The 13,637-nt window shown below is 43.2% G+C and overlaps 1 protein-coding gene across 4 annotated transcripts in view; it reads right to left on the reverse strand.

Moving 5' to 3' along the window:
* Positions 1-1,478: 1,478 nt before the first annotated feature.
* LOC144668820 (adhesion G protein-coupled receptor E3-like) overlaps positions 1,479-13,637 on the reverse strand; it is a 57,425-nt gene continuing 45,266 nt past the window's right edge. For all 4 annotated transcript variants that reach the window (XM_078531196.1, XM_078531197.1, XM_078531198.1 and 1 more), the window contains 4 exons: positions 6,080-6,171; positions 5,382-5,550; positions 3,613-3,699; positions 1,479-2,352 (listed from right to left, as the gene is read on the reverse strand). In XM_078531196.1, coding sequence (XP_078387322.1) covers positions 2,338-2,352; positions 3,613-3,699; positions 5,382-5,550; positions 6,080-6,171 — 363 coding nt within the window. In that variant the 3' untranslated portion in view covers positions 1,479-2,337. The remainder of the gene's footprint in view (positions 2,353-3,612; positions 3,700-5,381; positions 5,551-6,079; positions 6,172-13,637) is intronic.

Below are 13,637 nucleotides of genomic sequence, written 5' to 3' on the forward strand. Positions count from 1 at the left end.
CCTTTTTTTTATTGGACTCTAATTTCCCTTATTTCTGATACATGTTTGTGGGCCCAATTGACTGCATGAGGGATGAATGCTTGACGTCACTTTGTGACTTTCTCTCGGGTTTAGTGGTTAATGAATTTACTCTTTTTTTTGACTCAAGTAAACCTTGTTTGATTGGCTCCTTATTGCTCGCTGCTTAAATAGTTAAATACATTCTGATTTGACAAAGGCAAATCCTCATGAAAAATAAACTTAAGCCTTTGTTGTGACTATCTGAGGAGGTTGAACAGAGGGGAGCCAGTTCACCCCCTTCTCACCTGGTCATAACAATCCCTGGCCTGTGATTAAATAGTTAATTGTATCGATATGGAGTGAACATTTCTAGATGTTCCATCGCTTCAGTAAATGTCAATGTTTCATGTTTTGAGTGTGTAATTTAGAGATTTTCCCATCACAGTATTTGACTGTATCAAAATGTTTGTGAGGAACTGGTTCCACCAGGAGCACTGCCAAGGGAGCTCGATTAGCAGAGTGGCTTGGAAGTGGGTGGGAGATAGAGGAGGGGTTTCCTTTAACCAATAGTCATCCTTCCCAGCTCACTTTTCAAAGTCTCATAAAATGAACGGAGTGAGAATTGACACCGCTGAGTAAGGCAGTGAATTGGGACGGTCAAACAGAAAACAGAGCCTATTTAAACATGCCACTATATACAACAGCAAACAAAATCAATTTTACATCAAACAGAGTCCATCATCTCCATTGTAGCCAGGGCCTGGATTTCCCCTGGGTCAGGTGGGCTTGGCGGGAGCGGGCGGGGGCAGCTGCAGAGCTGACCGCCGCCCACGATCGGCTCTGCGCCACCATTTTATTAGGGTGGGCCTATTAAGGCCCACCCAGTGTAATATGCGAGCGGTAGCACTGAAAGCTACCTGTGCGGGTGGGCGGGAGGAGGGAGAGTCGGGTCCAGTGCTCTTTAGTGCATGCGCGCGAAAGAGCGCTTCAGTCTCCCTGAGGCACGGAGCTGCCTCAGGGAGATTGAAGCACTTTTGAAAAAAAGAAATAAATGCAATAAGAATTTAATGAAACGTGTCCCCTCATGTGACTGTGCCACATGAGATGGGGCATGTTTTTATCTTTCCAAAAAACTTTTCATTCAATTTGTAAAAGCTTTAGGAAACCTCATCCCGCTTGTGCTGGGCCTTTTCGCCTGCCCGCCAACCGTTAGGCCTTAATAGGCCTTTTAAGTATTGGCAGGCGCACAGCCGACCCCAGCGCGCGCCTGCCGAACGAAACATCGCGATACAGCGCGGTGACATCGGGATGCATGCCCGACGTCATCGCGCATCATTTTATGTGCCGATTGCCAGTGTGTCGGGCCTGTCCTCACACACCAAATGTAAAACCCTGGCCCAGTGTTTCTGTGTACAGCATAAACTAAAACCTCATTTACTCTTAAATATTACTCATTAACCTATCAGAATAATAAGAGGGTCAGTGCAAAAAAAGCTTTATTCTATTAAGATACAATTTGTTATAGATTTTAATTAACTTTTAAACAGTCCAGAAAACTTCAAGAATACTTTCCTTTGCAAACATAGTCTTTGTTGTGATATTAAATCTTATTAATAAATGCTTACACTTCAATAATGAAATGATATACTATTTTACATTCGTTGTGTTACATAAATCCAGTAAGGCAAAGCCTGTGATCAAAATCTACAGTGCACCTCAAAATCGTTCAGCTTGTAAAGGGACGTTGTAGCTAAAACAAACAAGCTAGAAGGCCTGAAATTTTGGTTGCCATTAGCGCTGAGTTAACCAATCGTAGCCAGGGTGGCAGTAGGAATGTTAACATTATCCTTAGTAGCCTCAGTGGCGTTCTCTGTGTATGAGTGGGTGAATGTATCTGTTGTATATACATATGTGTATGGCGGTTGTGTATGTGCCTAGTTCGTTGTAACATGTGCCTGTGTGCGCGTGGGCCTGGTCTATGTATATACGTGTGTATGACTGTATGCGTGTGTGTGTGTGTGTTTATGTGTGTGTATGTATGTGTGTGTGTGGGCCTGGTGTATGTATATACGTGTGTATGACTGTATGCGCGTGTATGTGTGTGTGTGTGTATATGTGTGTATGTGTGTACGTGCACGTGTTTCATGTTGGTGTGTTAGACAGGGTCATGTTCAACTCTGATGCCCTCCACTGATCTCAGATGGGACCTCAATGTGACACTTCCACAAGCAACAAATTGAGCAAAGTAATGGAAGATAGCCAAGCAAAACCTGAAAAATGAGCAAACAAAATCCAGTCCGAGACACATGTTGCCGTCGCCTCGAGTCCTCAGAATTGTTATGCTTCATTAGCCTAGATGGAAAAATTGAAAAACGATGGAGGATTGTTTAATATTTGTGCCTTTCCATTTGGCAGGTAGTTAAGAGGAACATTATTGGCCTGAAAACCCTTGGGTGGTGATGCCGATAGTGATGCCCTGACGGATGGTGCCCATTGGCACTTGTTGTTGTTCGTATGGTCAGCAGGAGGGCATCTTAGCTGCATGGGTTGGGTGGGAACAAAAGCTTTTTTGGTGCTGCACCAATACCCATCTGCCCAAGCCTGTTGGAAACTCTGATGCCCACTTGACTGTGGAGTTGGGGTGAGGTGGTGGCAGGGGGTACGGCTGGGTGGTTGGAGTGTCCAAGCCCCCTGTACCGATCTGCCAATGGTCCGCTTTACCCCCAGCGCAAGTGACCAGCTTGCGTTGACAATTAAATCTTCAGGGGCCCCAGTCACCGGTGAGAGGGAGGGGTGGGGAGGGCCGCAAATATCCTTGAGGGGGAAGCTAACACTCCCACTCACTGGGTCTACCAGCTGCCACTGCTAAGCAGTTAACTCCAAGCAGGTAAAGGAACAGGGAGAATAGGAGAGTGTAGCCTCTGGGCTGCAGCTCTGGAGAGGAGCCATGCCAAAGAAAACAAGGGGAGAATTGAGAAGGGGAGGGAGTTAGTCAACTCACCAAAGCTCCTTCGACAGCACCTTCTAAACCAGTGACCTCTACAGTCATTGGACTAATAACCTAGATTAATGCTCTACTGTCATCATTTCAAAACCCACCACAGCACCTGGTGGAATTTAAATTCAATAAGTTACAAGAAAATTCTGGCATTAAAAGCTTGTCTTAGTCATAGTGACCATGAAATTGCTGTTGGTTGCTGCCAAAACCCATCTCATTCACTGATGTCCTTACCTAGTCTGGCCTACATTTGGCTCCAGAACCACAGCAACGTGATTGACTCTTGACTGCCCTTGTAGTATTAATGTTTATAATATGAAAAATGCCTGTACTTTTGTTTCTGGCACAAAGTGTTAATTTGCTTTTGATTTAAAAAAACAAATTTATTAGATTCAGTGGTGAAAAATCAGCAAAATATTTTAAGCTTCCATAAGTTCTTATTAATTCTGATGTGTTTTATTTGCAAGGACAAGTGAAAGCGGGTGAGATAGGATTGGTAGATGGTCCTTGGGGATCCATTGCCCCGCATAAGTGGCCTGTGGACAAATTGTTTAACCTCTTATAGACCCAACATCATTGCACATCAATTGTCTCTTTGTGCACCATTTTCTTACCTCATGAGAACTCATCGGAACATTTGAGAAGTCAGTGAGTGAAACTGCCTTTGCGTCGGTGAACCATTTCTGAAACTCATCCCTCACCTTTAATAACAGGAGGACAATTTGGTCAATCATTGCATTCAGAAGATGTTGTGTTAAGCTTGTATAGAGCCCTGGTTGGAATACAGCTGTGAACATCTCTGGTCTCCATATTACAAACAGGGCATAGCAACTGGTAAAGGGGCAAGAAAAGATTTATTAGAATTATATCAGAACTAAGAGGTTATACCTAGCAAGAACGATAGATCAGGCTGGGGACCTTTTCCCTAGAATAGGGAAGACTGAAAGATGACCTGATAGAGATCAAGATTATGAAAGGGTTTGACAGTTAGACGTAGAGAAGATGTTTCCCCTTCCAGGTGAACTAAGGGCCATACATTTTAGATAATCACTGATAAATCCAGTAGGGGATTCATGAGAAACTTCTTTAACCAGAGAGGGGTGAGAATGTGGAACTCACTACCACAGGGAATAGTTGAGGTGAAGAGATGCATATAAGAGGAAGCTAGATAAACACATGAGGGAGAAAGGAATAGAAGGATAAATTGATGGGTTAAATGAAGACGGGTGGGAGGTGGTTGATGTGGAGTTTAAACACTAGCGTAGACCAGTTGGGCTGATTGGCCCCCAATTTTAAACCTTAGCTTCAGCAACACTGATAAAATGAAGGAGTGTGGCACCTCTACCTGTATACCAACCATCTGCATTTGTAAGACACCCTTAATGCTGTAAAAACACCCGAGTCAATTCACATGACCGTTCTGTAGGTGAGACCAGATCTAGACCAGACCATAAACATGAAATATAGGTCGTCATTAATAAGCCCAATAGAGAGTTCAGGAGGAACTTCTTTACACAGGGAGTGGTGAGATTATGGAACTCGCTACCATAAAGTGTGGTTGAGGCCACTCAAAAGATGCATTTAAGGGGGAGCTAGATAAGCACTTGAGGAAGAAAGGAATGGAAGGATATTATGATGATGAGGGGTGGGTGGAGGCTTATATGGGAACATAAACACCGGTACAGACCAATTGGGCTGAATAGATTATTCCTGTGCTGTACATTGTATGAAATCCTATGTAACATGATGGATCTCTGCATCTTTTACTCTAATTCAATGGCAGAGCAGGCTTACAGGGCTATACAGCCTACTCTTGCTCTATGTTCCTACAATAAGAGGAGATAAGAGGAGGATTAGCATTGTGTATTAATAACGTCCGAGGCCAGAATTTTTCAACTCTCATGGGTGGGATGGCAGGTGGGAGGGGAGGGGATGTAAAATTGGGTGCCATGTGGCAGTGGTGTCATGCCCACTGCCTATCCGCCCACCTCCGCTCGCCCCCTCTGCGATTTTACCAGTGGCAGGGGAGGCATCAGGTGACCCGCTCGCCCATGGCCCAATTAATGGATGCTTAAGGGCCTCCTCCTACTGCCACTGGGACTTTACCTGTGGCTGGAGAGGCCAAAGCCTAGTGTCCAGCCTGCCATGCCAATGTGAGTTTTAAAAAAAAACAAATAAACCATTGCTATCACGATGGGTTTGAACAATCAAGGTCAGGAGTTACACAGGAGTCTGCAATGAGCCACAGGTTGCTGGCCCCTTTTTCACATTCATCACACTGGTGGCAGTGAGTGGTACCAGATAGTTACTTTGTCACACAGCCAATATCTGGCCCACACTCCATTTCCACTGGAGTTTATACCTGTAATGAAGTCAGTCTTACCTGGCGATTGAAAACACAGTAAATAAGGAAAATAAAGACGCCTTGGAGAGTGTTGATGACAATGAATATGTAGGAGAAGAAACTGGTGATCTCATTGACATTAAAGATCCCAAAGATCCAAGTGCATCCTATGATAAATAACCGTGCAGTTGCCTTAAGGGTCAAGGTCCTGTCCGAAAGGAAAAAAAATGATTCTGTTTAATATATCTCATTATAATTGAAAATAAACATTCATTTGTATGCCACCTTTCACAACCTCAGGTGTCCCAGAACGCGTGACAGCCAGTGATATGCTATTGAAGTGTTGTAATGTAGGAAATGCGGCAGACAATTTGTGTGCAGCAAGCTCCCAAACACAACAATGTGATAATCTGATTTTAGTGATGTTGGTTGAGGGGTAATTATAGGCCAGGACACCAGGGAGAATTTTGGTTGAAATTGTGCTGTGGGATTTTTTTTTTAATGCCCAGCTGAAAGGGCAGATGAGCGCTTAATGTCTCATTTGAAAGTGGGTACCTCTGACAGTGCAGCATGTCTCCCTTGGTACTGCACTGGGGCCTAACTGTGGCTGTCCTCATTCAGCCCTCGATTTGAAGGTCAAATCATGGAGAGATGTCGGTGGAACCACCACTTCTGGACGGGAATGGTGATCAGTGATCTGAAGGCAGTGGGCTGCGAATCTTGTGCTAGATATTTACCTGGTGTCTTTGATCTTTGACACATTTACATTGCGTGTGGACAAATGATGTCTCAGTAAGCAGAGCGTCCAGACAAACAACACCACATTCACCTGGAGAGGAAGGGAAACAAAGCTTGGTGAGCGAAGGCGGACTCACATCTTCCAAATTCACAGCACACAACGCAAGGAATTCTCTCTAACGCTCCCATTATTTGCCTTCCGTTCTCCCTGTTTCCACTTCCACTAAAATCGGTGTTGGGATGTGGGCGTCGCTGGTAAGGCAAGCAGTTATTGCCCATCCCTAATTGCCCTCGAGAAGGTGGTGGTGAGCTGCCTTCTTGAACCGCTGCAGTCTGTGTGGTGTAAGTGCTTTCTTTTTTAATGGTTTGATACAGCTGAGTGGCTTGCTAGGCCATTTCGAAGGGCAGTTAAGATACAACCACATTGCTGTGGATCTGGAGTCACTTGTAGGCAAGACCGGGTAAAGATGGCAGATTTACTCGCTGAAGGACATCGGTGAACTAGACAGTTTCATGATCATTATTTATGAGTCTATCATTTAATTCCAGGTTTATTAAATAGTTGAATTTAAATTCGCCCGGTGAATTGCCTTGGTGGGATTTGAACTTAAGTTCCCAATGCCTCTCTCATATTTTCTCTTTGTTGCTCTGAAGCTTTACCTATGATTCTTTTTCTCTCTCTACTTTTGTCTAAAACTCTCTGAGGGCTGAGTTCCCAAAGGCTGATTGGTCTTTCACTTTTTGCATGAAGACTCTACCTCCTCAAATATTTTCTGATAAAATTCACGAATGAACCCTTTCAGGACAGCGGTGAGGAGCAGGTTGGACAATTAGATGAGGACATCAATCAGTACATTGGGAGGGGCCCATAAGGCAGGTGCACCTAATGGCCTGATTGATCTCTCCTGTTGAATGAGGCCTTGTTCATAGGAACATAGGAGCAGAAGAAGGCCATTTGGCCCTTCGAGCCTATCCTGCTCTTTGGTAAGATCGTGGCTGAGCTGATTGTGGTCTCAACTCCACTTTCCTGTCTGCTCTCCATGCCCCTTAACTCCCTTGTCTATCAAAAATCTCTCTAACCCAGCATTGAATGAATTCAGTGACCCTGCCTCTACTACTTCCTGGGGAAGAGAATTCCACAAACTTACAAACCTCTGAGAGAGAAAAAAAATCCCCTCATCTCCATCTTAACAGGGAGATCTCTTATTTCTATACTGTGTCCCCTAATTCTAGTCTCCGCTACAAGAGGAAACACCTTCCAGGTATCCAAGTCCTCTCAGGATCTGATATGTTTCAATAAGATCATCTTTCTTTCTTCTAAACTCCAGTGGGTAAGAGCTCAGCCTGTTCAACCTTTCTTCAAAAGATAAGTCCTTCACCCCAGAAATGAGTTGAGTGAACATTCTCTAAACTGCTACGAATGCAACCATATTCTTTTTCAAAGAAGGGGACTGAAACTATATGCAGTAATCCAGATGTGGTCTCACCAAGGTCCTGTACGGCTGCAGTAAAACTTCCCTACTTTTATATTCCATTCCCATTGCAATAAATGCCAACATTCCATCTGTCTTCCTAATCACTTGCTGTACCTGCATACTAACTTTTTGTGGTTCATGTACCAGGGCTCCCAGATCCCTCTGTACCTCAGATTTCTGTAATCTCTCTCCATTTAAATAATATATTGCTTTTATTCTCCCTGCCAAAGTTGACAAGGTCACAATTTTCCACACTATACTCCATCTGCCAAATTTTTGCCCAATCACTTAATCTATCTATATCCCTTTGTGAACTCTTTACCTCCCCTTGACAAACTACTTTCCTAACTATCTTGGTGTCATCAGCAAATTTAGCTACCATGCATTCAGCCCCTTTATCAAAGTCATTTAAATAGATTGTAAATAGTTAAGATCCCAGCACTGATCCCTGTGGCACTCCATTAGTTCCAGCTTGCCAATCCAAAAAAGACCATTTATCCCTACTCTGTGCTTCCTGTTAGCTAACCTGTCCTTTATCCATGCTAACATGTTACCCCCTACATCATGAGCTCTTATTTTTGTAGTAACCTTTGATATGGCACTTTATCTGTCACTTGTGGCACTTTATCTGTTGCACCACACAAGTGTCAGGCAATGACAACAATGATTCTCTCCAACAAGAGAGGATCCAACCATCGCCCCTTGATGTTCAATGGCATTACCATCACCGAATCCACCACCATAAACATCCTGGGGGTTACCATTGACCAGGAACTGAACTGGACTTGCCATAAATTTTGTGGCTACAAGAGCAGGTCAGAGGCTAGGAATCCTGTGATGAGTAACTCACCTCCTGACTTCCAAAGCCTGTCCACCATCTACAAGGCACAAGTCAGGAATGTGATGGAATGCTCCCCATTTGCCTGGATGAGTGCAGCTCCAACAACACTCAAGAAGCTTGACATCATCCAGGACAAAGCACCACATCCACAAACATTCACTCCCTCCACCTTTGACGCATAGTAGCAGCAGTGTGTACTACCTACAAGATGCACAGCAGGAATTCATCAAGGCTCCTTCGACAGCACCTTCCAAACCCACGACCACCACCACCTAGAAGGACAAGGGTAGCAGATGCATGGGAACACCACCACCTAGAAGTTCCCCTCCAAGCCACTCACCATCCTGACTTGGAAATATATCGCCGTTCCTTCACTGTCACTGGGTCAAAATCCTGAAACTCCCTCCCCAACAGCACTGTGGGTGTACCTACACTGCAAGGACTGCAGCGGCTCAAGAAGGCAGCTCACCACCACCTTCTCAAGGGCAACTAGGGATGGGAAATAAATGCTGGCCCAGCCAGCGAAGCCCACATCCTGTGAATGAATAAAAAGAAACCAAATGCCTTTCGGAAATCAAACTACACCACAGCTGCAAGTTCCCCTTTATCCACCTTGCTTAAAGAACTTTAATAAATTAGTCGAATGCGATTTCCCTTTCCCAAAACCATGTCGACTCTGTCTGGTCCTATTATGATATTTTAAGCATTGCGCTATCACTTCCTTAACAATAGATTCGATCAATTTCCCTATGACAGGTGTTAGGCTAACTGGGAGTTGCATTTGCTATTTTCCAATCCACTGGGATCCTTCCAAAATCTAAGGAATTTTGGAAGATTATAACCAATGCATCTACCATCTCTGCAGCCAATTCTGTTAAGACCCAAAGATGCTGGCCATCAGGTCCTGGGGACTTGTCAGCCTTTAGATCTAATATTTTCTCAGCACCTTTTCCCTGGTGATGGTGATTGTTACAAGTTCCTCCGTCCCTTTCACCTCTTGATTTTCAAGTATCTTTGGGAAGTTTGCTAAGACTTCTACAGTGAAAACAGACACAATATACCTGCTCAATGCCTCCGCCATTTCCTCATTTTCCATTATCAATTCCCTAGACTCACTTTCTAGAGGACCAACACTTGCTCTAGTTACTTTTTTCCTATTTAAATACGTGTAGAAACTCTTACTGTCTCTGTTATACTATTAGCTAGTTTTCTCTCATACTCTAATAGCTCTCTATTATTTTTTAGTTCATTTTTCCTGGTTCTTAAAATCTGACCAATCTTTTGATTTACCACTAATCTTTGCAGATTTTACAGTGTTTCTTTCAATTTGGTGCTGTCTTTAACTTCCTTATTTGTCCTTCTCAAAGATTCTTTCTTTCTCACTGGGATATCTTTGCTGAGAGTTATTAAATATCTCCTTAAAATTCTGCCACTGCATCTCTACTGTCCTTTTGCCTAGTTTCCTAATTCAGGTTAGCCAACTCTGCCTTCATATCTTTATAATTACCTTTATTTAGGTTTAAAGCATTAGTCTTCGACCCATACTTCTCACCTTCAAACTGAACATGAAATTCTCTCATGTTATGATTGTTGTCACCTTTACCATGAGGTTATTAATTAATCCTGTCTCATTGCACATTATCCTGGATACCATCTATGAACTCATTTTCTGGGTTACCTTTGCCAATCTGATTCATGCAATCCACATGTAGATTAAAGTCACCCATAATTATTTCAGTACCTTTCTTACATGCCACATTTATTTCTTCCAGTGTACTCTGTCCTATGGTGTAACTACTGTTAGGGGGCTCATAAACTACTCCCACAATTGATCTCTTACCTTTCCTATTTCTTATCTCTACCCAAACTGATTCTTCAGAGCTTAGGTCATTTCTCACTACTGTATTAATGTCACCTTTAATTAACAGAGCTACCCCCTACCTTTTCCTAGCTTCCTGTCTTTCTGAATCATCAAATACCCATCAATATTCCGGTCCCAGCCTAGGACAGTTTGCAACCATGTCTCTGTAATGGTTATCAGATCACACATATTTATTTCTATTTGTGCTAACAATTCGTCCATTTTATTTTGAATGCTGCACGCTTTCAGATACAGAGCCTTTAACTCTGTTTTTTTTAACCATTTTTGCAATATCTGGCCTTACACCTCTGCTGGTGCACTCATAAGTTTGTGTGCTCTATCCCTTCCTGCCACATCCTGGTTATCATTATCCAAATTTCTACCCTGCTCAATTTCCTCATTGTTTTCCCTTTAATTTACCACATCTCCTCTCACATGGTCCTTTCTCCCCACCATTTAGTGTCACGACTCACTGGGGATAGTGCGCTGTAATATCAAGCTCCACTGTTCCCCGAGCCGTGACAAATATGAAAAGTTTGACCATAGCACCAGATTGCCCCAATTCTACCTTACTGTTTAATTTAAGTTAACAGAATATGAGCACCAGGTTTGTCAACTTAATAAGTAAATAACTGTTTATTAAACAAACTGTTGTTAACAAGTGGCAAAAGAAAGAAATATAAACTGCTAGTTTCTAACTCTATAACCTAAACTCTACCCCTTTTTAAATCCCTATATACACACACATACAAGACACTTAAGACAGACAAAAACATGGATTTTACTGGTGGGATAAAACAGTTCAATAGCACCAATTCCGGAGTACAGGATTCGATGGGTTCATTTTGAGCGATATCTTTCAAATTCCTCTCAGTTCTTGTTGATGACACGAGGTGGTCTTCCAGCCCTTTCAGTGTTTAGTTCACTGGCTGAGCACTTGCCTTTCAATGTCTCTAACAGTGATTTTCCCCTTTGCCTCTTGACAGGGGTTTTCAGAGAGAGACCAGGTTATAGAGATATGAGGAGAAAAAGCCAGCTAGCTGTTATTGTGGAATTACTGGAATCTTCCACACACAAAAGCAAGAGGATTTAGGGCTAGGGTTTTTCAGTTGGCATGCGTGGGCTGGCCCGACAGACCAGCGCATAAAATGACACGTGATGACATTGGGCATGCGTCCCGAGGTCATCGCACTGTCTCGCGATGTTTCGTTGGGCGGGCGCACCCCGGATGGGGTTTCCTAAAACTTTTATGAAAGAAATCAAAAGTTTTTCAGAAAAATAAAAACATGCCCCATCTCATGTGACACTATCACACGAGGGGACATGTTTCAATAAATTTTTATTACATTTATTTGTTTTTAAAGGCACTTCAATCTCCCTGAGGCAGCTCCGTGCCTCAGGGGAGATTGAAGTGCTCTTTTGCGTGCTGGCCCGACTCTCCCTCCCCCCCCACCCCCACCTACACAGGTAGCACTGAGTGCTACTGCTCGCGTCTTATGCTGGGCGGGCCTTAATTGGCCTGCCTGCATCAAATGGCAGCACGGAGCTGATGGTGGGCAGCAGTCAGCTCCGCGACCGTGACCGCCCCCGCCTGTTCCCACCGAGCCCGCCTCATGTGGGAAACATTCAGGCCTAGGTCTTTTCCCTTTCAGGCTAGGAGCTATTCTGCTGCACTGCCCTCACACAAAACCTGGTCACCTGGTTAGGAGTCAATTAAAACATTGTTGCCAGACAACTCCCTTGGTCCAGGATTCCTTTTAGGCACCATCCTGACTTTCATGGCACACTCTGATCCAGGACTGCAACATTGTATATACCTCTCATCCTGTTCCAGTTGACATGTCTTTCAAACTGCAGCCATTGTAATTTTAAACCACAGTTCAACGGAAAATAAAAAGATATTTTCTTTAAAACAATCCAACAGAAATAAAAAGGTATGTTTCTGATGTGCCTCCACCCTTTAAAGAGATGAAACGCCATTTCAAAAATGTGCTTCCTCACAAGGCATATGACACATGGGCAACAAAACACGAGACTTACTTTCATTAATCCTTCCTCCCCCTTGTACAATCTTCAGCGTTTCTTATCCCTTTAACTTATTTTAGTATTTTACACCTGGAACAATGCATCCGCGATCACATTACCTTTGCCGGTGATGTGAACAATCTTTACATTGAATGGTTGAAATAATAGACTCCATCTAAGCAGTCTCGCATTTCGAGTATTAAATTTTGCAGTGGATTACGGTCAGTGTAGTTTAGTGTTTCTTTGTTATCATGTTGGACATAAACTTCAAAGTGTTGAAGAGACAACAACAATGCTAGAGTTTCTTTTTCTACTGTAGAGCACTTCCTCGGATATGAGAACACAATGTCTGACTGTCCCAGTGTTGTCGTATTCGCTAGTCAAATTGTAGGAGCTTCACTTTGGGCACTGTCTACTTCTCCTTCTGCCTTGCCCTTACTTTCTCTGTTACCCTCCACTACTCCTACCACCTGGCACACCTGCTCTGTCTGATCACCTTCTCTGTGATGATATTGCTTCATCATGTTTTTGTGACATAACCATTTCTTCTTCCTACACTCAGGAGTATCTATCAGATAAGTCAATTTACTAACTCTCCTAACTATCTTGTAGGGGCCACTGAATTTCACTTTCGGGGGTTCACCCTGCAAAGGTAATAATACTAATACTTCATCTCCTGCTTGGAACGTTCTAGTTGCAGCATGTTTGTCTGCCCATTCTTTCATTTTGGCTTGGGAAAGATTTAAGTGCTCTCGTGCTATTTTACATGCTCCTGTGAGTCTTTCTAGAAACATGGACACGTAGTCCAACATGGAGGATTCGTCTTTCGGCTTCAAGAACGTTTCCTTAATCACTTTTAATGGGCCTCTTATTTCATGACCATAGATCAATTCAAATGGACTAAATCCAATAGATTCTTTTGGAGAATCTCTGGTAGCAAGTAGTAAGAATCTAATACTTTGTCTCAATCCTTTGGGTATTCATGGTAATAGGTCTTAATCATGGATTTGAGAGTCAGATGGCATCTCTTTAAAGCTCCTGTGCCTGTGGGTGATAGGCGGTAGACTTTAGTTGTTTGATACCCAAATCGCTGATTATGTTCTGGAAGACATGGATTTAGAACCTTGGTCAGATTGCATTTCAATTGGTAGGACATAACAAGTGAAAAACTGAGTTAACTTTTCCACTACCACCTTAGCTGTATTTGTCCTTAAAGGAATAACATCTGTAAATCGGGTTGTCATATCCATGATTGTGAGGATATACTGATGGCCTTCTTTCGATTTGGGAAATGGTCCTACACAGTAACACCCAACTGAATGGTTCTTCAAAAACTGGTATGGGTATTAAAGGTG

This window comes from Cetorhinus maximus, chromosome 28 (genome assembly GCF_964194155.1).
Source record: "Cetorhinus maximus chromosome 28, sCetMax3.hap1.1, whole genome shotgun sequence".
NCBI lineage: Eukaryota > Metazoa > Chordata > Chondrichthyes > Lamniformes > Cetorhinidae > Cetorhinus > Cetorhinus maximus.